This window comes from Oryx dammah, unplaced genomic scaffold, assembly GCF_014754425.2.
Source record: "Oryx dammah isolate SB20612 unplaced genomic scaffold, SCBI_Odam_1.1 HiC_scaffold_10, whole genome shotgun sequence".
Classification (NCBI taxonomy): Eukaryota; Metazoa; Chordata; class Mammalia; order Artiodactyla; family Bovidae; genus Oryx; species Oryx dammah.
This window is the reverse complement of record NW_024070194.1, coordinates 61593237-61618464: the sequence shown is the minus strand read 5'-3', so window position 1 is coordinate 61618464 and position 25228 is coordinate 61593237. Positions and strand designations below refer to the sequence as shown.

Below are 25228 nucleotides of genomic sequence, written 5' to 3'. Positions count from 1 at the left end.
TGAGGGTAATGAGAGAGGAGGTCAGCAAAGCTGGGCAGTATTGCCAGGCAGCATAGGAGCCCTTGCTGGGGATGCTGGAGGTGAGTTTGTGGAGCACGCAGTGGGAGGATGTGTGGTTGTTCTCCAGCTCGCGTGCTCTCTCTCTCTCTTTCTCTCTCTCTGAGCTTTGGCACAGGCAAGGAAAGGCAGTGTTTACTGTATTTGGTACTGCAGATTTTCTAAAAAGGTGATGTGGAAAACAAAACACACAAAAAAAAAACAGGGCTAGAGGCTTAAAGATATTGAATAGAGAGGTTGAACTGATGGGGAAAAAACAAGACTAAAGGGAGAGCATCATTGTGCTTGGGTTTTCTACAGAATCACAGGAGGAGAAGAATGTGAGTAGCTACATTCATGAACAGCTGCATGAATAGACAGGAAAAAGGATAACTGAAGGTGTGATTTCAGAACTAAAGCATCCCCAGCCGCAGAGAAGGTCCAGGATGTGGGGATGATAACTAAAGTGGAGTCAAGGAGGAGATCATGAGATTGATTACTGGGGCTGAGAAGATGCAGGAAGAAAAGGCTGCGGGATTGAATGGGCTGCCAGGATGTTGGAGAGAGGAAGCTGGATCTTATCTAACTAGAGACAAGGAAACCGTATTGGATGTTCTTCCTGAACCAGCAATACAGTGCACTGGATGCTCCTAATGACAAGAGAACTTTCAAAAAGGTGTTTATCTAATAAAACTTTTCAGTCGTGGGATAAGTACCATCCATATGTATGTAGTTATCTTCTATTAATAGTCAAGGCCCACCAGAGGGGTGAAGCACAAAGAGGTAGGGAGAAATACCAACTTCTAAACCATAAAAGTTTGCATGTTGGAAATCGTTACTGGTAAATGTCATATTGTTTATTCTTGAGGGCTATAAAGGAAAACTACAATATGTACCTTGTCCTCGTATAGCTCTGCTAGGGAGAAAATATTCTAAGTGATTGCCTGAGTGCTGTTCAATCCTTTGTGTGGGTGGCTCTGAATATTTCATAAAGGAAGGCAAAATTTTAATCTTAAATATCCATTCAACCTGTGGGAAATTATTTTTGAAACAATGAAGTAGTATAGAGCAGTTACATTTTTCAAATTTAGCGTTAGCAATTTGACGTGAATGGAATATATTCTTTCTTCACACACTTAACCATGTCTTAAACCTTCTCTTTATATACATTTTTCTTCTAGTCTGTTTCACATCATGTCTTTTAAAAATATATTGATATAAAGTTTAGGTTAAGATCAACAGTAATATGAAAAGTTAAATGCAGAAATGACAGAATCCAAATATCTAAACATGGAAATGCTTTCTAACATCCAATTTTAAATATATATATATATAATATATATATATTTTTTATATATATATATATAAGTCAGTAAAATCTGTAACTGTAGTCCTGTACAAAAAGTATTCTCATCTTGATTTGAGAGGCCTTTGTGCTTTACAGCCCAGCTTCTTTTTATTTATTTGTTTGTTTGTTTGTTTCTTTTATTATTTTTCTTCTTGATACAATTTTAAAATGTAACTCTTCCATTGTCTTCCCCTCTGTTTCTCTTGTTAGTCAAAAGAGAAGATGTGTGACCCCACGGAGCCAGTGGAAAGTTCTACTCGAACGAGCACCACCATACGTGCCACCACCACACAATTCAGGGTCTTGACGACCACCAGAAGAGCAGCCACTTCCCAGCTGCCCACCAGCCTGCCCACAGAAGGTGCCCTGGAGACACTTTTTCTCTGCTACTGAAGGAGGGAAAATTCACTGTTGACAAGTACAGGAGAGGTTCTCCAGGGGAAAAATGTTTCTTCAGCAAACTGGATTTCTTAGGAATGTCTAAAAGGGAAAATACAAAATTATGGTGGAGTAAAACTATGTGCTTTTTTTTTTGAATGTATGGATGCCTTTTATTAAGATTTAGTCTTTAATGGTGATCTTGGCTACTAGAGCCCCTAGAAAAGAAAGAAAAAACTTCCTCTCATGTCCTTTCCTTCCTTCCTTTCTTGCTAAACTTTATAATAACTGTGTTTAACATTTTAACCACAGGATAAGAAGGCAAAATGCATAGAAAATGTCCATTTATTTTGTATTCTGAATAATAGGTAATTCTACTAATACACAATTCTTATATTTGCCTGAATACAGTCAATAAAATATGCTGGTCTGTAACCTTATAGAGAAGCACTGTGTATGACACAGAAATTGTACTAGAGAAGCATTTCCTTTGCCTGGAAAGGCAAAAGTACTAGAGAGCATGAAGGCATGCCCACAGCTCATTGGGGAAAGATGGTATACTAGCCCAAATCTGTTAGTCATTTACTCTGAATGGTGCCACTAGGGAGAAATGTGAGACCAGTTAGCCAAGAGTAAGCCTGAAAGGGAAAACATGGTCTTATTTATTTTCATAAGCCTTGCTTTAATTTGAATAGGATATTAAACTTGAATCTTTTGCTCTTAATTGAAATTTAATTGGATATTTAAAGTTAACTGGAATAAAGTGTTAAAATGAGGTGAAGAACAGCTGCTAAGTACATTTTATTGCTTTTAAAACCAATATTATATTTTAATCCATCTTATTTGGGGATGTAGCCGGAGAAAAAAATATTTCTGTAATTCAAATCCTGTTATGTAGCCGGAGAAAAAAATATTTCTGTAATTCAAATCCTCCCCTTTAGAATGAAATATACCATTGAAATTAAAAGCACATTCTACATTTTGTAGGACAAGATATTTTGTATATTATTTTGGTCATATTTATTAGCAATGAATAAGCATTTAACTTTTGAAGTTAAGTTTGTAAATACTGACAAATATTTACTATTCCAATTAACTTGGAATTTCCTTGATCTTAGCTTTTAAAATAAATAAGAACTCTAGAGTCTAATTACAGTAAATCATTCTAGAAAATTAAAATAAATGTATTTTAAGTCAAAGTTATAACAGTGTACTTTTCTCATAGCTCTTAAGAGTCGTATAAAACTTTACTAAAGTTTTACAGTCTTGATCTTACAAACTCAGGAAGTTTAGTACTGCATCCTATAAGGTAAGACTAACTCTCATTGACCTAGAAATTTACTCAGTAAAGTATCAAAATCCATTCCTGTTAAACAGTTGACGCATTAGTAGACAATTGATTTATGCACCTTAAAATTTTTTTTGTTGTAACTTTGACTTTCTCTTCCAGATGATACCAAGATAGCTCTACATCTAAAAGATAATGGAGGTAGGAACTGACATTTTTCTTTTATAAATATTCTTAGATACTAATCTATTTCATTCATTTAAGCATGAGAAAGAACTTATGGGCTTCTAAATGTAGGGTGAGGTCATATTTTATTCCCTGATGGTATTTAACACAGGAAGGATTCAATGGTTGACTTGAAATATAAAATTGTTTCAATAGCAGAGTGAAATTCTAATCTCAGTTCAGTTCAGTTCAGTCACTCAGTCGTGTCTCGGTGTTTGCCTATAAAACTTCAGGACGTCACTGACCAATTGTAAAGTGAAAATTTATCCACATTCCTTGCTGTTTCTTGTTGCTGTAGTCCTTGGTTTATTGGTTGCATATGTGGCTATCTACAGGTATTGGGTTCAACCTTGTTTTGTACTACATTGGCTATTCAACGTCATTTATAATTAAAATTAAGAAATAGAGCAATATGGAAATATACTTTTACTAGGCGTTTTTACCTTTTATGCAAAGAAAAGGACAAAAAGAAACTTGAGGAAGAATAGTTAATAAGTAGATAACTAGAGTTTTTCTAAGACAATTTAGGAATGTATGCAATAGTACTTGAAAATTTGAGGAAGAAAGGCTTTACCAAAACGAGTCTGTAAAAGATATTGACCAAAATTTTTCAAATAGTTCTTTTCCTTTTAAATTATGTTAGGTCATATGTGCAACTCTATCCTAGAATGCTGGATTTCATAAAAGAGATGTAACTGTATTAGTAACTGTTTATTCAGCTCAGGAAGGGGCTTTCCTCTTAGCATCCTTTATGTAAATGTGGGTTCACTGTATTATTGATCTCAACACAGTCTCACTTTTGCAGCCTCAGGTGATAACCTGAGTAAGTCAGTATCCAACATATATGGTGTTAGGTATATTTCTCTCTGTATTTGTAGAGAATAGTTTCTAAATTACTCAGTCTAAGTCAAGAAAATATATTTCTGTTTTTTCTTAGGTTACTATATATCTATATATTTAGATCAGTCCACTTGAAAAGTTGCTTAGCTTCTTCATATATATCATTATCACATCAGTTTTCCATTGTCTTGCTTCTGTATCACAATGTTTTATTTCATTTATTTACTTATTGTTGTATTAATGCAATAAGTGGATAGCTTCACAAGTGGCCATTTACCACATATATACTAGCTAGAAATAAAATCTTAGTGTTGAAAGGACTATAGCAATTCCCCCATTCAAAATTTCTCAGAGCAGGTTGTTAGTGAACCTAAGTCCTAATGTTGGGGTTACCTTCTTTGGATGGAGGGTGTTAAAAAGAGATAAAGGGAATGGAGAAGGGGTCCCCAGAAGCTTCTGTTGTATTTGCTATATTTAATTATTAACACAGGTAGTAGTTATATGTGTTTGTTATATTGTTCTAGATTCTGTCTCTTCTTTTTTCTTTAATATGACTAAAATATTCTATAATGCTGACAGAAAAAAACTAGAGAAGGAAATGGCAACCCACTTCAGTATTCTTGCCTAGGAAATCTCATGGACAGAGGCGCCTGGTGGGCTACAGTCCATGGGGTCACAAGAGTCAGACATGACTTAGCAACTAACCAACAACAATAGAAAAAACAAACGATTCCTGTTATCAAATAGCTATGAGATATTCTGGTTGAAAAAAAATGTAGGAAATTTACTTTCTGGAAAACTGTTTAAAGCTTTTACCGTTCATTCATTCATTTGCTTATTCCTGCCAAGTGCCTGATAATTGCCAGGGATTGTATATGCTTGCAGCTATGGTAGTGAAAATGGTTTAGACAAGTTCCTGGCTTTCAGAAAGCATAGACTCTAAAGAAACTTCAAGATGGTGATAAAGATTTAGCATCTGGCATTTCTCCACTATTTGGTCTTAAAATCTTTTTACAAATAGCTTTCACTGACTTAATGTTTTGAATACACTTTGGGAAATAGTTTTCTAGAATGTTACCAGTTATCCCAAGGAAAATCCTTAGTTTTGTTTAATGCAGCAAGGAATAGTAAAACTCTGAAGAATTTTTTAATGCAGTGCATTAAAACTATCTTATGACCCTGAGAAATCAAGTTAAGTAAATTCCAAGATTGAAATGGAGGGCGTCTTTTCTTTTTCAATCATACTAGAAAAATTGACTATCGGATTTTCAGATTATTTTAGATCACTGATATGCATCAGGTGGCACAATGATAAGGAATACACTTGCCAATGCAGAGAGACACCAGAGATGAGGGTTCAATCCCTGGAGCAGGAAGATCCCCTGGAGTAAGCAATGGCAACCCACTCCAATATTCTTGCCTGGAAAATTCCAAGGATAGAGAAGCCTGGCGGGCTACAGTCCATGTGGTTGCAAAGAGTCAGACATGACTGAGCTACTCAGCACAAACATACATCAGGTACACGTCAGAGTTCCAAAATATCAGAATAAGACTTAATATGTCTACACACTGGAACTCTTCATGGCTAGGTTTGCTAATGAAGCACTTTTCCTAAATGTGCAGTTAGAGCAGACCAACTTGACCAGTGCTAAGATAAATGTTCCTTTCAAAGAGTACTTGAGATTGCACATTCCTTTTTATAGCAACTTTATTATGTTAGATGCTACCACTGCTTTTTATTTTATGGAATATGGAAATGTAGGAAGGATTGCCAATTTAAATCCAACTTCATTAGTTAATTAAACATGTTGAAAACAGAATTCAGAATCGTTCTTCTCCTCCAGCTTAACATTTTTTTCTTTTTTTGAGATTGATTTAATAATGGAAAAGGATGCTAATTTAAATGCTTTCTCACATTTAGTGAGAATTTTTTTAAATGCAAGCTAAGACATTTGTATAAATTGCTGTGTATTGCAGAGAAATTCGGCACATTTTCTTTTAATTTACTTGGCTGTTCTTAAAACCATTTTAATTTAGAGATCTGTACTTTTCTAAAAGAGGATGACGTTTATCAAAGTACTCAATGTGTTGCTATACTCTGCCCTTTACATACATACATCACCTTCTTTAGATATTGGATTACCTTGGCTCTGAATCTTCCTGGAATATTTCTATGACTTAAAGTAGTTGATTTTCTCAGTGGTATCCACAGCTGACCTGATTATATATTCACTTTCCAGGAGATTTTCCTTCATCTTTGATATGAAAACATAAAATACTTCTGAGCAGCTGGACACCAGAGGCACACAACAGGGCTTCTCATTCACAGGACCCAGACTGAGTTCCAGTCTGCAAAAATCACTCTTGATAAATCGTCACTTGTGCATTGTGTTTCCTGCTACAATTAGATCAGGTCTAGGAAGAGCCTCTGCATATTTCCAGTTAGTTGTTTGATTGGAGACGTTTTATTAGTCTTCGGCATTGAGTGAAAATCCTCAGTTTTCTAAATAAGTTGGAGAAAAGAGACTGAAAAAATATCTAGACAAAGAGAATGATTCCTAATGAATGCAGGTCCCATTAGTGAGTTAGCACTGATTGGCCATTATAAATGGCTGAATACAAAAACTCAGAGGAACCATTATACAGATACTATTTTGTCAACTGAAATGTTCCTACTTGCGTGTTTATGGTATTAAGTTGCAAGTAATATATATGTCTAATTAAGTAGCATTTCTGCTCCTTATCCATGTGAAAGGCAGGTAAGAAGGAGGAGGTAAGAGGAGGAGGAGGTAAGAGGAGGAGGAGGGGGAGAATCAAAGAAAAACAAGAGGAAAGGCACTTACTGTTTCCTACGCTCCAAGCACTCTTCTAAGGGCTGTACATGTATTAACTCATTTAATTCACACAACATCCCTGTGACTGGTCCTGCCCATATTTCCATTTTTTAGCTGAGGAAATGGAGGTACAGAAAGGTGAGGTTACCTGGCTAGTACGTGGCAGGGCTGCCATGTGAGTCTATTTAGTCTTAATGTGGATTCCAGGACCCTGGCAGCCTCACAGTATGGCTGCTCCCGAGTAGCGCAGTCCTCTTAGAAACTTCACATGGGAGGCACCAACCTAAGGAGTTTCGCTCACACCTCCAGTATTCTTTTTCCTCTTTATAACAACTGATTATACGTATGAGTATTTAGAAATGAAATTGCCTTTTGCCATGTAATTATGCCTGACTTTTCATTTTATCCTTTCTTTGGAAATCACAATGCCTTGATCACCCTGTGTAACTGAGTCCTTTCTGGAACACTGGCATGTGTTCTGCAAACTGCAGGGCTATTCTTTGTTAATGTTCAAAGACTAAATTCTTTCAGCCTTCTAGGTTTCTCAAGAAATTCACGTTTAATTCTCTCTTAAGGGGTTCCCAGGATGTATTCTTTAAATAATATGCATTTCTGTGGATAATGGTTATAAGCATTTAAAACTACATCTCCCTTGGGTTTTTGAATTCTGGCAAAAGCTTGTTAGAAGAGTCACATTTTTCAGGAATTACCTAGCTGTATGTTTTTAGCTGGTGCAACTATTGACTGCCTTATTTGGCATTTAATTAGTTGCTTCCAAATGACTCTCAACACTCACCACCTAAATAGAAATGTAAATGCTTTCAAGATGCAAACTGGAAAAAATTATATTTAGGGCTGAAACAGGTCTGCGAGTTGAATCAATGGCAAAGTCTCTTAACTGAGAAGTGAAATCTTCAACCAGATTCAGCTCAATTTAGCAAACAGAGTTGTGCCATTCTGCTACAATGCAGATGTTAAAATTATATCAAGCTCTAAAATCCTATGACTGATTTTATTATTTAAAATTTGTTGACTGAGATTTGGTACTATGATAATAATACCAAAAGCTGCATTCTCTCTTGGTTCCTCTAAAGATTCTTTCTTCTGATAAAGTCACATTTCTTTTTAAAAAACATATTTGCATGTAAGTTCTTAATTACTAGTGATATTTAAAGTATGAGCACTAGAGACACCACTGGTGTGTCATGCAGGTGGCACTGTGTTCGTCATTTCTTTTCATTGGTAGGAAGTCTGCTAAACCTGGATTCTGAAAGGCTGTGTTCTTGAGTTGGAAGGTGGAGTCTTCATCAAAAGGATGCTGAAGTAACTACATTAAGCAGTTTGCAGAATGTGATCAAGTTAATTCTGGAGTACAGATCTGCAAAATGATTAATTTTAAAGAGTTAATACAGAAATATTCCTTTGAATGAATTATGGAGTGGTCCGTCTAAATTCTGAATCTGTTGTGTTTAATCTCCTACTTCTGAACATATAAGGCTTTTTATCCAAAGATAAAATGTTAGAACATTATTCTGACTTTTTCACTAGACTACTTCTAAGGTTATATTTTTATTACCTAGTGTGTAGTGACAGATCAAGTATCTAGTGTTTCATTTATCATTCAGTCAAATTATTTTTTGACTTTAATACATAAATCATCAAAGTCACCTATCTTTCACTTTTTTCTTCTACCTTCCCTTGCTATTTTTTTTCATCTTTTTCTTTAGCAGCGATCACAGTCTTGTAAGCAAAGGGAAACCGTTATTACCTTTTGACAGACTATTGAGTATCTATCACTTATTGTTTCTAAAACTGTAAAAATAACAGCATTTGGTTTTATCTTTTGCTCTGTTTGACTACTTTTCATGATAGCACTAACTGTATAAGAAAGTGTACAAGTGCCATAATAATGAACATTTCTTACACTTCAGAATATTATTTTGAATGTCCCGTATGGATTAAGAAATTCTCTTCTAAAATTGTGTTTAGAGTAGTATTTTTCAACTTTTCATGTACATAAGAATCATCTGGTTATTCTCGTTTGATTATTCTAGCTCCTAAGAACGCCAGGGCTCAGACTGCTCTCCATAACACTTAAATCTGAGCCTCGGGATCTGGGATCCAGGCATCAATACTTTTTAAGCCCTCAGGCAATTCCCACATATAGTTCCATCAAGAACAGGTGGTCTGAGGCAATGCTTCATAAATATTAAGAAGCATTGGAGTCATCAGGGAAAGATAGAATCTATGCAAATCTGAAATTCACTTAAGAAATACAAGCAAACTATAAATTTAGGCATCATCAGCATATAATGATAGTTGAAATTATCAGAGTGAATGAGATCACAGAAGAATAATGTAAAAATGAAAAGGGCAAAGGACTAATGAGGGAAAATGTACATGCATGCTAAGTCACTTTAGTCGTGTCCAACTCTGTGTGACCCCAGGGACTGCAGTCCACCGGACTCCTCTGTCCATGGGATTCTCCAGGCAAGAATACTGGAGTGGGTTGCTGTGGGTATCGTCCTGACCCAGAGATCAAGTTCACATCTCTTATGGCTAACCTGCATTGACAGGCAGGTTCTTTACCACTAGCACCACCTGGGAAGCCCATAAGGGAACACAGCAGTTGAGATTTTGTCGGCAGGGTGGGGGCGGGGAAGGAAAACTCAAACACAGCAAGACAATCAGAAGAATTTGGAATCACAGAAAACAAGAAGAAAATTTCAGGAAGCAAGTAGTGAACAATGCCAAAGACAAATGAAAAACAAATAGAAAAGTAACCATTGAATTAAATAGTGAGTTGACATTTGTTGATCTTGACCTGATAGTTCTATAGTCCACAGATGCACAGTCCCCAGAGAGAATCTGAGACGTTGATGAGCAATAAGAAAATTGAACTCAAATGGGACACGCTGCTATTTAAAGAAGCTTGGTGAGAAGGGAAGTAGGATTTCTGTTGTTTTGTTTTAGAAGTGTATTTATATGTTAGAGGTGTTGAGAAGAAGAAAAAGACATGAAGAAAGGAGTTGAGAGATGACTGAGAATGAAGTGATATATGTGCAAGCAGGGAGGGGTCAGTCCACGTGGATGAGAGGAGATGGGTAAGAGGGAGAAGTTTAGGGAATTCCTCTTGAGCTTGTTGTTTTCTCAATGTAATAGGAGACAGCCATATGGCAAGAGTGAGTGGGAGAGGTCAGAGTAGGGGGACCAGGAGTTGAAATAACCCATAGAACATTTCTGAAGGAAATGGAAAAAGGAGCCTTTATGTATGTATGAAGGGTGTGCCAATGTGCATGTGGAGCCTGCTGACCATGGTAACCATCCTTGTGCTTTGGTGACATCAACACTAAATGTTTTCATGTGTGCTTGAATCAATGTTTATTGATCAAGGAATCATGGAATATGGAATATGGATTCCCTGAATCCATAAGGAATATGAAATATGCTGATCCAGCTTAAGCAAGCAAAAAAAATTTTTTCTTTGAGAGAAAAAATGTTATTTTTTAAAAGACATAAAGCTTTAAAGACAGTATTTTAACCTGTTAGATGGTAAATTTAGTTTAATATTTTTAACAGCTAGGTTTTCACTCACTTACTGTTCCATTAAGACTAATTTTTGCTTGAATTTTATTCTGCATGGTCAAATAATACCATGCAAGATTTAAAATGTATCTTGGGTAGCAAGGACAAGCATTAATTATTTAACACTATTTTATAACAGTAAGTACTGTGACCAAATGTTATTATTTCAGTTACAGTAGTGAATTAGCAACTAATTGGATCAAATTTCAATAAGTGATTTTAACATGTGTTAACATTATGCTCAGCAACTACTAAAGAAAAAAAAATTTTAATGTAGAGTTAAATTGAAATGGAATTCTAAGAAATATCTGTTTAACTTAAAAAAGGCAGGAGAAGAAGAAAAAATGGACCACATAATGGATGGACACAAAGGAAACAAATAGCAAAATGAAAGACCAAATTCAGGCATACCAATAATTTTACTAAATGAGTCAGAAATTCTACTTATATGTATTCAAAAGAAAGAATAGCCATAAAAATATTGTACAAGAATATTCATAGCAACTGTATTCATAATTGCCAATAACTGAAACAATCCAGATGTTTGTCAATAGAATAAACAAATTAAATATTTCATAAGATGGACTACCACTCAGCAGAAAAAAATAACAAACTGCGGATACATGCAATAATATAAATAAAACTTTAAATCATTCGTTTAGGTAAAAGAAGCCAGGTATGAAAGAGTATATATAGTATGATTTGATTTATGTGAAATTTGGGATAGATGAAACTAATCTACAGTAAGAGGAATCAGCACAGTGGTTTCCATGGCAGGGTAAGGTCAGGATTGTTGGGAATGAAATTAATCGACTGATTGATTGAAAATTTTCCGAAGGCATGGAAATAGTCTGTATGTTGGTTTGGCTGATGATTCCTTTGGTATATAAGATCTGTGCATTTTAAGGATGCAAATTTTACCTTAGTGGGGAAAAAAAAAGTAAGAAAACAGAAATGTTGATGTGCTTCTCATGAACTAGGTAGTTTTTTCTTAACTCTCATGAGTAAATTTTTTCAAGCTTCTTAAAATTCTCAACAAAAGAGAGCAAATAGATTTATCCTTAGCAAAGAAGCTTTTCTAATTAATAAGCATAAAATTTAACACCTCTGATTACTTGATTCGTGGTTTACTTTAAATTATTCTTAGAATCCTCCCATGTAGTTGCTAATAGTGATAAAATTATCTTGCAATTATTGGACTGTTACTGTACACCAGGCATTCATCTAAGGGTTTTGCATGTTGATCTCATTTAATCCTTAGAGTACCCCATGAAGAAAGTCATACTATAATCCTATTTTACACATGAAATATCAGAAGGACAGGGATTTAAGTATTCTGTCTGGGGGCCCTCATCTGTAAGGGATGTAGACTGGCTACAATGCCAAACACTCTGCTGTCGGAGCATACGCTATGCTCCCCATAGCCATCCTGGCCTGCAGCCTGGGAGGGCTTCTCCAGCTGTGGCACTGTATGTCGGGGGAGAAGCCTCTTCACCCTGTACCTATCAGAGTGAAGACAGATGTGTGTCCAAACCACTAAGCTAATCTAGAGCCTTAGCACCTGCACGCCACTCAGTCACAGCTGTACTACCAGGTCAGTATGAAGCCTTCTTGAAATTGTTCATGGAAATGGGATCCTTTTTCTCATTGAAGCTTGAATGCATGTGGAATGAAAGCATGGACACTGTGTAGTCATTTGCCTGCCACTCCGCCTCTACTAAAGCCATCCAGGATCTCAGCAAACAAGGACAGCACCAGGTGCCAGTTCATGATCAGAGTGAGCCCCGGGGGTCCTCTGAGCCCATCCCTCGACAGGTTAAGTGCCCAGGTGACTGTAAGATTCATTGTAGTGCTTTATACTCACATGTGGGGCCAGTTCACAAAGCTGATTTGGTGGGAAAGGTAAGACTGAGACTAGTGCTCACCTCCAGGACTAATCATATTCTATCCCACATTCAACGTGTGGAGCTCTATATTCCAGGAAACTTGATGTTCCAGGACCTAAGGGAAGACAGTCATGACAAACACACTTTTTTAGCATCCTTCTTCCCAAGCAGGCCAGCTGAATCTGCCCCCATTAAAGGCATTATCTGAGCCGTGTTTTGGCAGTTCTGATGTGAAACATACCCTTCGAAACTGGTCCTCAAGTGGTTTCAGTTTTTTCTTTCCACCCTTGATATATGTGCCTGTTTTATTAGCTCTGGTAACACAAATCAAAATACAGTTCAAAGCTCTACCCAAGTTTATTTTTTTCCAATTTCCGATTCTGTCTTTTGAGATACATTCATATAGTCCTGCCCATTTACCCTCCTGGGAGATTTCATACATCAACCACAACAAATAGCAAAAAGTTGTATGGTTGTTAACATCAAGGGCTAATGTTCAATCCTGAGGTACCCACAAGGGCCAAATTGACATCTCCAGTAACTAAATTAACCCATGCTTTCATAGGAAGCGCATAGATTCTCATTAATTGTAAATATAAACTCAGGTGCCAAAGAACTTGAGACTGGCTTAATATTTAGCAGTTTTCAAAAGAAGCTCTCCATAAGGTTGATTTTGTTTAGACAGCCTACCAAACCACAGCAGCTGGGCTGCAGATTCTATGTGATGTGGCCATGTCCCAGTTACTGCTGGAGTCTGGGGAGAGACGGGTTCACTCTTAAGGAGCTTGGTGGTTTGTTTTCCTTCAAAGGGGTAGACAGTGAAGGTACATGGAGATTGATCTTGATCTTTCCACTGGAAAAGCTATTCACTGAGACATCCTTGCTTTATCCAGCATGCACTTAAGCTTCCCATTTCCATGAATAATTTCAAGAAAGCCTCATATTGACTTGGTAAGACAGCCATGATTAAAAGAAATGGCAATAGCAAGGGTTCACATTAGCTAAGTGGTTTGGACACACATCTATCTTTTCACACTGATGGGAGCGAGGTGGAAAGGTTCCTTCTCTATAATCAGAAAACATGATGGATTTGATAGGGAAGCAAACATTTATTGCATTTGTATATTCATTCATATGTTTGTATATAAATGAACTGGTTTCATAAGTGATTTAATTCAAATGGACAGGATTAAATGGCATGAAGAGTCACTGTCTTCTGTACCCCCACATCTTGAAAGTACATTGTCAACCTCTTCTTTGGTATTCCATTGTAATTGTGAATATATTTGTCATATATATTTAATATATGTTTACTATTTAGATGGGAAACTTAAGTACTAAGATTTCTGTGAGTTATTTTATAGAAGTAGAGACATTTTTAGAGAACAATTTCTAAATATACTTTTAGATGAAGAAGCAAGACAACTTGATATAGAAAGCTGATGTTAGGGAAACTTTAAAAGTTAGATCTTATAAAGAGCTTGGTTGCTGAAAATATTAGAGACACGGGTCAATTATTACAAAACATAGCACATACAAATAAGAAATGAAAACCAGGATGGATCATTACAAGGATTTTCTTTTGGTGTTATGGTAGCTATAAATGTGGCGAATCCCCTGTTCTTGATGCTCACACACACACATGCACAAAAGCACTAATCACATAACAAGGCTAGTAGCAGAATGGGTGGTGACTACTCTCCAAATTCCCTCATTTTGATGGAATCAAGCATTTCTTTTAATATGATTTCACGGAAATTTTATTTAGCTTTATTTTCCTGAGATAAAAGGTAGAGGATTATTATTTAAAAAGGATTGTCATACCCTAAGCTCTTTTAAGCCAGAACATTTTATATGTTTCCCTGAATGAAATTTCACAGCTGCTCTGTAGTAGCACAGGCTGCAGACGAGAAGCTGGGCCAGCTGCCCCTGCCAGAATATTATTCTCACCACACATAATGCACTTAGCTGTGTTTTGTGCACTGTTTTAATATCTTTTCACAGTACTTACTCAAATCCCTCCTAAGGAGATGTCATCATGTGAATTATGAACGAATGCAGGGTCACAGTGATTCGTATTGTGGATTAAGTACGGCTTGTATAATGGTTTCAAGGAACCCTAATACTCAAATAATATTGACAGATTGGTAAGCATCCAAAAGAAAAAATAGGGACTCCATGATTAAGAAAATGAAAGAACAAAGAGAATAATGAGAAATAAGAAGATATGTAAAATACCCAGAGAAACTCTAAATGAAGTCAAGGTCATGATCATGTTTGTAGACAATTAAAAGAGCCATGAAGGAAATTATGTGAGCTATGAAATGAGATCAGTTGCAAGGGAAACTTCCAAAGGAAAAGTCAATTTAGTGAAAATTTTTACTTTTACTTGATTTTCTGCTGTTACATTTGGTAGCTCATAAATGGATTCAATAATATTCCACAGGGAAACTTGTGTGTTTTCAATCCAAAAATGCAAGCACTAACATTTTAAGCATTTTGTAGTTCAACTTCATTCTGAAGTGTTAAAAAGGAACACTTGACATCATCTGTATAAGATTTATGGATTTTTGAACAAATTCATGCAAGACTTTGCCCAAAGCCTCTTGGTCCCCCAAAAGAGATTATATGTTGTGGAATTTGTAGGTTTTTTTAAAAGCCAAGAGAATAGTTAGATTTAGTACTAACTCTTTAAAGTGAATAAAATTTCGGACAAGGAATGTTTCTATTTTAGTTTTACTTTATTGCTGGACTTTAGTTACTGACAAGATTTAAAAATGGGTGTGATCATTTCAGCAGTGTATTAAAACCTCTAATGTATTCAAGAATTATACTTCTAAATATCATTATCAATACTACATACATATAATGCTGAAAAAATAATAACAGACATAGAAAGACTGAGGAGACATAGAGTTCTAAAATTAAATGCTACACCTTAAGGAAACAAAAGGTCAATTTTTTTTCCTTCTTTCCTCCTATCATCTTTCTTCTACTTTTTTCATCTTATCTTTTATCAATAATTTATGAACTTTTCTTGGAGCGCAGAAAATTAAACATGCTTACATGAGGTCCTGGATATTTTTCAGAATGTGCTTAATGCCTTTTAAAAATCCATCATCTTTGCTATCATGGTAGCTATAAAACTTACCAAAAGATAGTATAATGCTTTGATTGATTTGACAGTTCTCAAAGTCCTCTCTGTGTCTAAATATTGATCTGTGTTTTATAAAGTACTAAAAGTTAGAAACTCATAAGAACTGGTAGGTCACTCTGCGGATCAGATGGGAGTATATTATCTTTGATACTATTGATTTTCTGTGCTTCATTTATGTTTTAAAGTATGTCTAAAAGAGAACAGAAAAAAGGCTTTGATTTGGCAGGCTTTTCAAATATATTTATATATTTCCTCTTTTATTTTTGGCTCTGAGGCTCCCTTTGGGGGGTCTTATTGTCTCTTATCATTAACTCATCATATTTAAATATACAGTATAAAGGTAAACAAACGAAAGACTTGAATTGTCCTCTGTGTGCTACTGTGTGTGTGTGTGTGTGAAAGAGTAATTCTTCAACTTTTGTTCACTTTGGGATGTAAATGAAATAGCATAAGCCATTTCTAAGAATAGAATAAGAACTTGGTTTTTCAGGCTAGATTCCTCCTGACGTCTTTGAATATTCCCCCAACTCATATAGACTCTGACGAACTTTAGAATTTTGTACCTGAAACAGGTTCAGAGTCTTCTTCGACCTACTTCTTTCTGCCTATTTCCAAGAATAATCAGTTGTACCTCAGGAATGAATAATGTCAGAGATGACATCTTTGTTCATTGTCTTTTCTGAGGAATGAAATCAATTTATTTGAGCAGTCTGCCCTCGAGGTGAATGAACTAAATTTCAATTATGGAAATTACTAGCACCTGCTTAAGCATTTTAAATTTCAACTTGGGTTTGAGGTGATCATGATTTTTATCACAGAGGGTTCTCTGTGTTGTTTGAAGTTTCCCATAAGTGTGTAAACCCTATTCCCTTTAATTGAAAAGTGGTATCAAACTGAAAACCAAATAGTGAAATAATTTGAAATCAAAGCACGTCAATGATGTATTCACTTTATCTCCAGATTTAATGTTCCTTAATGTGCCACCATGATATCTGTTAATAAAGAAAGCAGGTAGAATAGAGATGCAGAAAGCTTGGCTAAATAGTAAGAGCAGAAGAGTAAGTTCTCCAGAAATATGAGTACAGTTTTTGCCACTTCATTTTGATTATTTCTGAAGTATTTAGAAATAGCATGGGCTTGGGACACCAAGATACCCCTGTAATATTTTGAAATTTGCTACATTTCTCCTGAAATGATTTGTTCTGATTATGACACATCTTAAAGTCATGTGCACATTCATGGATTCCTAAGTATTTCTTCCGTCTACTGGTTAGTAATATTTTGAAAATCCATGAAAATAGTTATTTTGTTAAAAATCATCATCATCCAAAAATGTTATAAAATGCTTATTGGCTTGTAACTACATTCTGTACAGGTTTCATTAGATATGAAATGGTGTCTTAACATCCATACCAGCACTGCAAAGAATTTGTAAAGGAGGATATTATAAGTAGCCATTATTAGAAATATAGATTAATAATTATTGTGAGTGTAAGCATTTATGCCTAAATAAAAAGAGTGAGAGGATTTCAAGGAATAAATGCAGTTATGATTATGATTTTTTATTCTAAAGACTGGCAACATATGACCTGCAAGTCATAGATAGTTTTATTGACAAGAACTGCTGAGTTCTTGAGTGAAACATGTCCCTAGCTCTCCTCTTCCTTCCTGAGACAACTGTCCCTTGCCTGCTGCCTTCTCAACAGGCTCTGGGTCTCCGGCCCATTTGAGAAATCACAGTCCAGGGTCAAGTCACAGGTGTCTTTTCCTTCCCTTCCCCATCTTCACATACACACACACACACACACACACACAAAATTAAACTAGACTTTATGATGCTTCTGAAAGATTACTAATCCCAGAAATAGAACCAGATGCTGTTTGGATAGATGGATGCATGAATGAAAAGAGGGCTAGATGGATGAATGCATGCATGGATGCATGAATGGAAGAAGAAATAGATGGATGGAAAGAGGGATAGATGGATGGATGGAAGGGTGGATGGATAAATGGATGGATGGATAGATGGAAGGAAGGGTAGTTGGATGGAATTATAAATGAGATTTGAATAAACATTCAAGGCTTTCTTTCGTAACTCTAGCAGCTATTTTTGCCACATAGTCTCCAAAGCAACATTTTAAATTAATCCTACTTTTCCATGAAAGGAATCTGTCACCCTCTTTTAAAAATAAGAAAAAAAGCCAAGTGTACAAAATGCAATAATACAAGCATACTTAAGAATGAAGCCAGACTCTTAAAAGTAACAAATGTTAAGGGCAAAAACATAATGTCCTGAATCTGACAGTGTAATTTGCCTCAATCTGCCTCATATAAGGTATAATAATATAATAACCACATTAGCTAAGTACTTATTGTATGCCAGGTGCTTTCTTATGTATTTAATATGTATGAAATGTTTGATTTTCACAGCAACCCTATGACACAGTTACTGTTATTGACATGGAGGGAGGGCCTAACCAAAGACTAGACAGGCTACATCAGGAGCAGGTGTGTAGCTGCCTGCCCCGTGGCTGAGCAGCCAAGGATGGGTAGCTACTACTGTCCTAAGTGCTGAAATTGGCTTGAACTAACCACGACGTGCAGTGTGAGCCTTCTTCCTGGAAGTTACAAGCCTTCAATAGAGTCCAGAGTCGTCAGATTCTGCCAGTGGAATTGTTGTCAATGTGAGAAGACATATTCCTGATACTTCTTCCCCTACCATCTTCCCAGAATCCTCTGAAAATGAACTTTTACATAATGAATTACTCTAAATTATACATGTGACTAATGAACTTCTGTTATGTTAAGGGAAAGCTTTAGGAATTTAAGTTTTATTAGATGTGGAGTGCTGTGCTGTGCTGTGCTTAGTTGCTCAGTCATGTCCGACTGTTTGCGACCCTGTGGACTGTAGCCCGCCAGTCTCCTCTCTCCACGGGGGTTCTCCAGGCAAGAATTCTGGGGTGGGTTGCCATGCTCTCCTGGGGATCTTCCCAACCCAGGGATCGAACCCAGGTCTCCCACATGGCAGGTAGATTCTTGACCATCTGAGCCACCAGGGAAGCCCGTCAGACGTGGAGAAGGGTTACTGAATACCAACTATGGGTCTCACGCAAAGAATAAACAAATAATAGCAACGAAACTTGGAAGCATGGATGGGAAGAATTGGGAGTTCATATTTCTCTTCTCTATTTGGAATTTTGTTATCTTGTATTTACCACACATTCTGATAGGTAGTCATGTCTGTTTTTTTCTACTAATGAAAATTATGATAGAAGAAATAAATCAGTGCTTATTAAGTGTTTAATAAATGTTTAAATGTTTAAAAATTTTTAAAACACAGATGCAAAAGTTGGAAATAACAAAGATGTAAATTGCTAATGAAAGGATTAGGAATCACTGTTCTAGAACTTCTATGAGTCTTAGAGAATTTTCTAATGATTCAAAAATACCCATCATATTATGTAATAAGGTACAATTTCCTGGTGCACATAATTTAAGAATATCTCCTCTACTTGCCTGAGTAGACGTCAAATATTATAGAATCTTAGAACAAGAGAAGACTTTAGAGATTGGCTTTATTTGGTTGGTTGGCTTGGCTTGGCTAATTATTGCTTTCAAAATTTAATTTCTCCTTTTTCATTACTCTCTGAAATGGATATTACAATGGACAGCATCTTAGTAAAAGTTACAAAAAATGATATTAGTCTGTGGCGTAGTAGAATATTTTCATATGCTGTGTGTTCCCTTTAGATAGTGATAAACTATTTGTGGGTCATTTAGCATACATCTGTTACACTTTTATAGGGCATTTCAGTTTAAAACAGATTTTGAAAATTATCCTTTGAACTCATGCACAGACTTTCTCAAAATGCCTGTGTAGCCCACCAAAAGATGTTTGGTACTCTTCAGTTCAAATTTTCCAAAAGAAAATGAGAGAGGAGATTTCAAAAAGTAATCAATTTTTCCATAGGTAAGAGTGCCAGTGGTTTAATGAAAAAGATCAAAGTTAAATTTATTATACAGTTAATTAGAGTTTTAGATTTTTCCCCAGTACTTTTAGAATACAGGCTATTAATTTTGCCTTATTTAACAGAATAAAGACTATTGAACCATAAATTAAAACACAGTTATAAATGTGCTTTTAATCATTAAGAGTATGGGTTTTTCATTTGCCAAGGAAAGAGCATCTAACTTCTAAAATTGGTGTTGCGGAAAAGAAAAGTCATTCAGAAAGTAAAAAAAAAAAAAAAAAATTCACTGCCCCATGGCTTAATTAAGAATATGAAAACCCCCTCAATGAAAATGCAGATCTATGAGTGCACCCATAGATGCATTCATGCATATGAATGTCTGACAGCTGTGCTGCTCTTCCAGCCTCTACAGATGACAGTGCAGCTGAGAAGAAAGGAGGAGCCCTTCATGCCGGTCTCATCGTCGGGATTCTCATCCTGGTCCTCATTATAGCCGCAGCCATCCTTGTGACAGTCTATATGTATCACCACCCGACATCAGCAGCCAGCATCTTCTTTATCGAGGTAAGTGTCAAGTAGAGTACATGAAAACCTCGCCAGCTGATGAACTGTAGCCATTTGCTAACACCACCTGCATTTAATATTTAGCACATTTTCTCCACTTTGCACTCGGGAGCTGGCTGGTTTCACATACACACGCACGCACGCACGCACGCACGCATGTATTGATGGATGGCTTTCATGTGCTGAGTTCAGTTACCTTATCTCAGGAGCTTTTAAAGAAATAAGCCATCTTGCCTTTTCCAGACCTAAAAGAAAATAGGAACCATATTTTTTGTCTCATTATAGCAAGTATGTGAACCAGCTGTTCTTCTGATCCTGAAAGGAATGCACCATGTGCCACAGGCTGAAGGACTTAGCTTAAATCAACTAATCAATAAATATTAATTGAGTATTAGCTGGGTTCATAATACAGTGTGGTGGGCCTGCTCTTAAAATGCTCACAAAACATTTAGGAAAAATATAGATTTCGCTACAAAATCACAGTTATCACAATAAGATAATGGTATGTGCCATTGCCATTTTGTGTGAACGTGTGTGTTTTTATACGTTTATCAATACATATAAATGCACATGCATGCACACACACTCATTCAAACACAATGAGAGCACCGAGCCAAATGAGTGTTGTGTTTGCATGTACAACATGCCAGTGCCCAAGAGCAGTAGGTACGAGGAACAGTGGCGGTGTACGAAGGGCCAGAGCCAAGCCCTGGTGTCCAGAAGGCCTGAGACTGCGAAGCCTGGGGGTCACAGGATAAGGTCAATGTGACCAAGTCACCTTCTATCTCTCAGACAACTGGACTTCCTGGTCCCTCTGTGTGCATGGCTTTCATCCCAACATCACGGAGCCATTGCTCTTCAGTTCAGTTCAGTCACTCAGTCGTGTCCGACTCTTTGCAACCCCATGAATCACAGCACGCCAGGCCTCCCTGTCCATCACCAACTCCTGGAGTTCACTCAGATTAACATCCATTGAGTCAGTGATGCCATCCAGCCATCTCATCCTCTGTCGTCCCTTCCCCTCCTGCCCCCAATCCCTCCCAGCATCAGAGTCTTTTCCAATGAGTCAACTCTTCGCATGAGGTGGCCAACGTATTGGAGTTTCAGCTTTAGCATCATTCCTTCCAAAGAAATCCCAGGGTTGATCTCCTTCAGAATGGACTGGTTGGATCTCCTTGCAGTCCAAGGGACTCTCAACAGTCTTCTCCAACGCCACAGTTCAAAAGCAACAATTCTTCGGTGCTCAGCTTTCTTCACAGTCCAACTCTCACATCCATACATGACTACTGGAAAAACCATAGCCTTGACTAGACGGACCTTAGTCGGCAAAGTAATGTCTCTGCTTTTGAATATGCTATCTAGGTTGGTCATAACTTTTCTTCCAAGGAGTAAGCACCTTTTAATTTCATGGCTGCAGTCACCATCTGCAGTGATTTTGGAGCCCAAAAAGATAAAGTCTGACACTGTATCCACTGTTTCCCCTGTTTCCCCATCTATTTCCCATGAAGTGATGGGACCAGATGCCATGATCTTCTTTTCTGAATGTTGAGCTTAAGGCCAACTTTTTCACTCTCCTCTTTCACTTTCATCAAGAGGCTTTTTAGTTCCTCTTCACTTTCTGCCATAAGGGTAGTGTCATCTGCATATCTAAGGTTATTGATATTTCTCCCGGCAATCTTGATTCCAGCTTGTGTTTCTTCCAGTCCAGCGTTTCTCATGATGTACTCTGCATAGAAGTGAAATAAGCAAGGTGACAATATACAGCCTTGACGGACTCCTTTTCCTATTTGGAACCAGTCTGTTGTTCCATGTCCAGTTCTAACTGTTGCTTCCTGACCTGCATACAGATTTCTCAAGAGGCAGGTCAGGTGGTCTCGTATTCCCATCTCTCTCAGAATTTTCCACAACACAACATAAATACTAGAGGAGTGAAGGAAACCTCCCTCAGAGCTTCCAACTTGAAAAGTTTAAATCTTCTTCAGTTCACCAGGTGATATACAGACAGTTACTTAGAATTTTATTCACGTGTTAAGTGAGAAATTGTGATGACCTTTAAACTACAAATTTACCTTTGGCCTCTGTAACAGTGGAAAGTGAATGCAGATCAATTAAATAATTGTTCAGAAGTCCTCTATGGCTCTCAGCTGTCTGTGGAGTGAAGTGCAGTCTTCTTAGACCTCCTTCAAGATCTTGTCTGTCAGTTCAATTTTTAATCCCATAGCTCCTCAACTTGGAATCTGTGTTAGTCGCTCAGTCGTGTCTGACTCTTTGCCACCCATGGACTGTAACCCACCAGGCTCCTCTGTCCATAGAACTCTCCAGGCAAGACTACTGGAGTGGCCTGCCATTCCATTCTCTAGGGGATCTTCCAGACCCAGGGATCACCTGGGTCTCCTGCATCACAGGCAGATTCTTTACTGTCTAAGCCACCTTCAATATGGAGTTCAGTACCATCCAGTTCACTCCATGTTCTTCTCCACACACACCCCAAATTCTCTGTGCCACCAAGACATTGCTCCTTCTGTTCCTTCCACCAAGAAAGTCCCCTCTTTCACCTCAGTCTTTGAATTCTCGATCCCAGTAGCCTTCAACACCGTGTACCCTGTAAGCATTCCTTACCATCACTCTGCCAGGACAGCCGCACATATTCTCTCTTTCCTCTGAAATTCTATCCATGGTAATACATATATATATTTCTCTGGTATTTACCTTTCTGTTTTGCATTAGAGTTAAATATATAGGTGATTTATTCCACCCTGAAGACTTCTAACTTCCTCGAGATTTCAATTAAATAACTGAAATCTCTTTCAAATAAGGGTATTCTATAAGTACTTTCTAGAAAAAAATATAAATATCCTAGGACATTTCAAACTTCCACTAAATTTTCACACACAATGTCTTCCAAAACTGATAGTCTCATTTAAAGTGATAATTTAATGACTTACTGAAGTGGGAAAGCCATTGCCTTCTCCAGGCGATCTTCCTGACCCAGGGATCAAACCCAGGTCTCCCTTATTGCGAGCAGATTCTTAACCGTCTGAGCCACCAGGGAAGCCCAAAGTCATAATAATTGTGTAATGATGAGAGATTGTGTTTAGTTGGAAAATTCATATTAAGTCTTGTTAATGTGCTTCCATCTTAATTCTGATGGAAGAAAGGTCATTTCCCAAGGTTATGACTGCATTGCTCCAAGGGCTGACAGGTGATAAGCTGTAAATCTTCAGTGACTAACCAGACACCAAGCTGCTGCTGTAACCCTCACGTGTTTAAGCCTTTTAACATACTGTGTCCTACACCCTCATAACACAAAGGAAGAGACTGAGGTCCAGAGTGGTGGATTGCCTTCCCCAAGATCAAAGAGCTACAGTTCTAGGAAGAATCCTCGTCTTTCCACACCTATTCCTCAGGTTCCCAGCTTCTCTTCTCTTTGCCTTTTTTCTTGCTATTGAGTCAATTGCCAATAATTCTGCCTCCATCACTGGCTCTTTGACACCCTAACGTCCTCATGCAGCTCACAGCGGCTGGTCGGCAGATGATTTTTAAGATAATCATCATAACTGTACTATTATTAAAGCTGATCCATGTCTGCAAAATCAAAACACAAATGCATGATGACTGCCCAGTTTTACTGACGTGCCAGACCTATGAATTCAAAGATTTGAATTACTAACTAAATTAGAGCTATTGGTGCATGAAGAGATTGTGTTTATCAATATTGTCTAAGTTGCTTTTCATCTTCTATATTATACTACTGTCTGCTTTTTAGGTGAATTTGATGTGCTTTTTCCCATTAAGAAAGTTGTACCTCTTTATTATTAAAAAAAAAAAATCTGTGGAAACATAAAAGCAAAAAGTGAAGTCATTTAGAGTCCTAATGTACAGAACTAATCACTGTAACTCTGTGTTTTTCTGTAATTTTTACATGCATAACTTGGTGTCTGCCCATTTAGTATACTTGTGATTTAACTGACATGCAAATTTATACTTTTTATTTTTGAAACATCGTTCTGATGGCTGTATGCTATTCCATTCAACATTCATTCAACAGCTTTACGTTGATTGCCCCATATGCTCTGAAGAGGTGTTCAGAAACACCAAGGGCCTAACATTGTTTATGATGCCTTGAAGTAAAAAGAACCTTATTCCAACCAATTTGACTGTGCGTTAGTTTTCTATTGCTGCTGTAACAAATTACCATGAACCTGGTAGCTTAAAACAACACACAGTCTCTTACAGTTCTGAAGGTCAGAAATCCAAACTCAGTCTCATTGGGCTAAAGTCAAGGTGTTGGCAGAACTGACTCCTTCTAGAGGCTTCAGGAAGAATCATTTCCTTACCATTTTCAATTGTTAGAGGCTGCATGCATTTCTTGGCTCCTGGCCCCTTCTTCTCATCATTCCATCTCTGCTTCTGTCATCACATCTTCTATTACTAACTCCAACCCCTACCACCTTCTCGTAAGGCCCCTTGTGATCCCAGATAACCTCCCCAGGTCACAGGCATTAGTTTAATCACACCTACAAAGTCTGTTTTGCCTATCTTGTAGTTGACTGGTTTTTGCAGTTAGGACATGGACATAATTGGGAGGCCATTATTCTGCCTACCACAGATTGAATCAAATGTGAGCTGCATCACACACTCCCCATTAAACTGGGACATGCCCTTGACTTTAAGACACATCCCAATGTCCATGATGTTAAAATATGACCCACTATGTTTACTGTGTATTTCACCACGAAATCCAGACTGCGTTAAACATTTATAGAAATTAGTTTCCATGCTAAAAAAAAAAAGTGTATACTGTGATGAATTTTTTTAAATTTTATTTATTTTATTTATTTATTTTTTAACACCAGAAGCAGTTTATATTGGGATATAGCCAATTAACAATTTTGTGATAGTTTCAAATGAACAGTGAAGGGACTCAGCCATACATGCACGTGTATCCATTCTCCATCAAACCCCCTTCCCATCCAGGCTGGCACATAACATTGAGCAGGGTTCCATGTGCTATACAATAGCTTTCTGTTCGTTATCCATTTTAAACACAGCAGTACGTACATAACCTTCCCAAAGTCCTTAACTATCCATTCCCCACTGGCAGCCATGAGTTTGT

The 25228-nt window shown here is 37.1% G+C and overlaps 1 protein-coding gene across 2 annotated transcripts in view; it reads left to right on the top strand.

Moving 5' to 3' along the window:
* Positions 1 to 25228, top strand: part of PLXDC2 (plexin domain containing 2) — a 440730-nt gene that overhangs the window by 381523 nt on the left and 33979 nt on the right. For both annotated transcript variants that reach the window (XM_040248599.1, XM_040248598.1), the window contains exons 11-13: positions 1595 to 1745; positions 3213 to 3251; positions 19952 to 20112. In XM_040248599.1, the coding sequence (XP_040104533.1) occupies positions 1595 to 1745; positions 3213 to 3251; positions 19952 to 20112 (351 nt within the window). The remainder of the gene's footprint in view (positions 1 to 1594; positions 1746 to 3212; positions 3252 to 19951; positions 20113 to 25228) is intronic.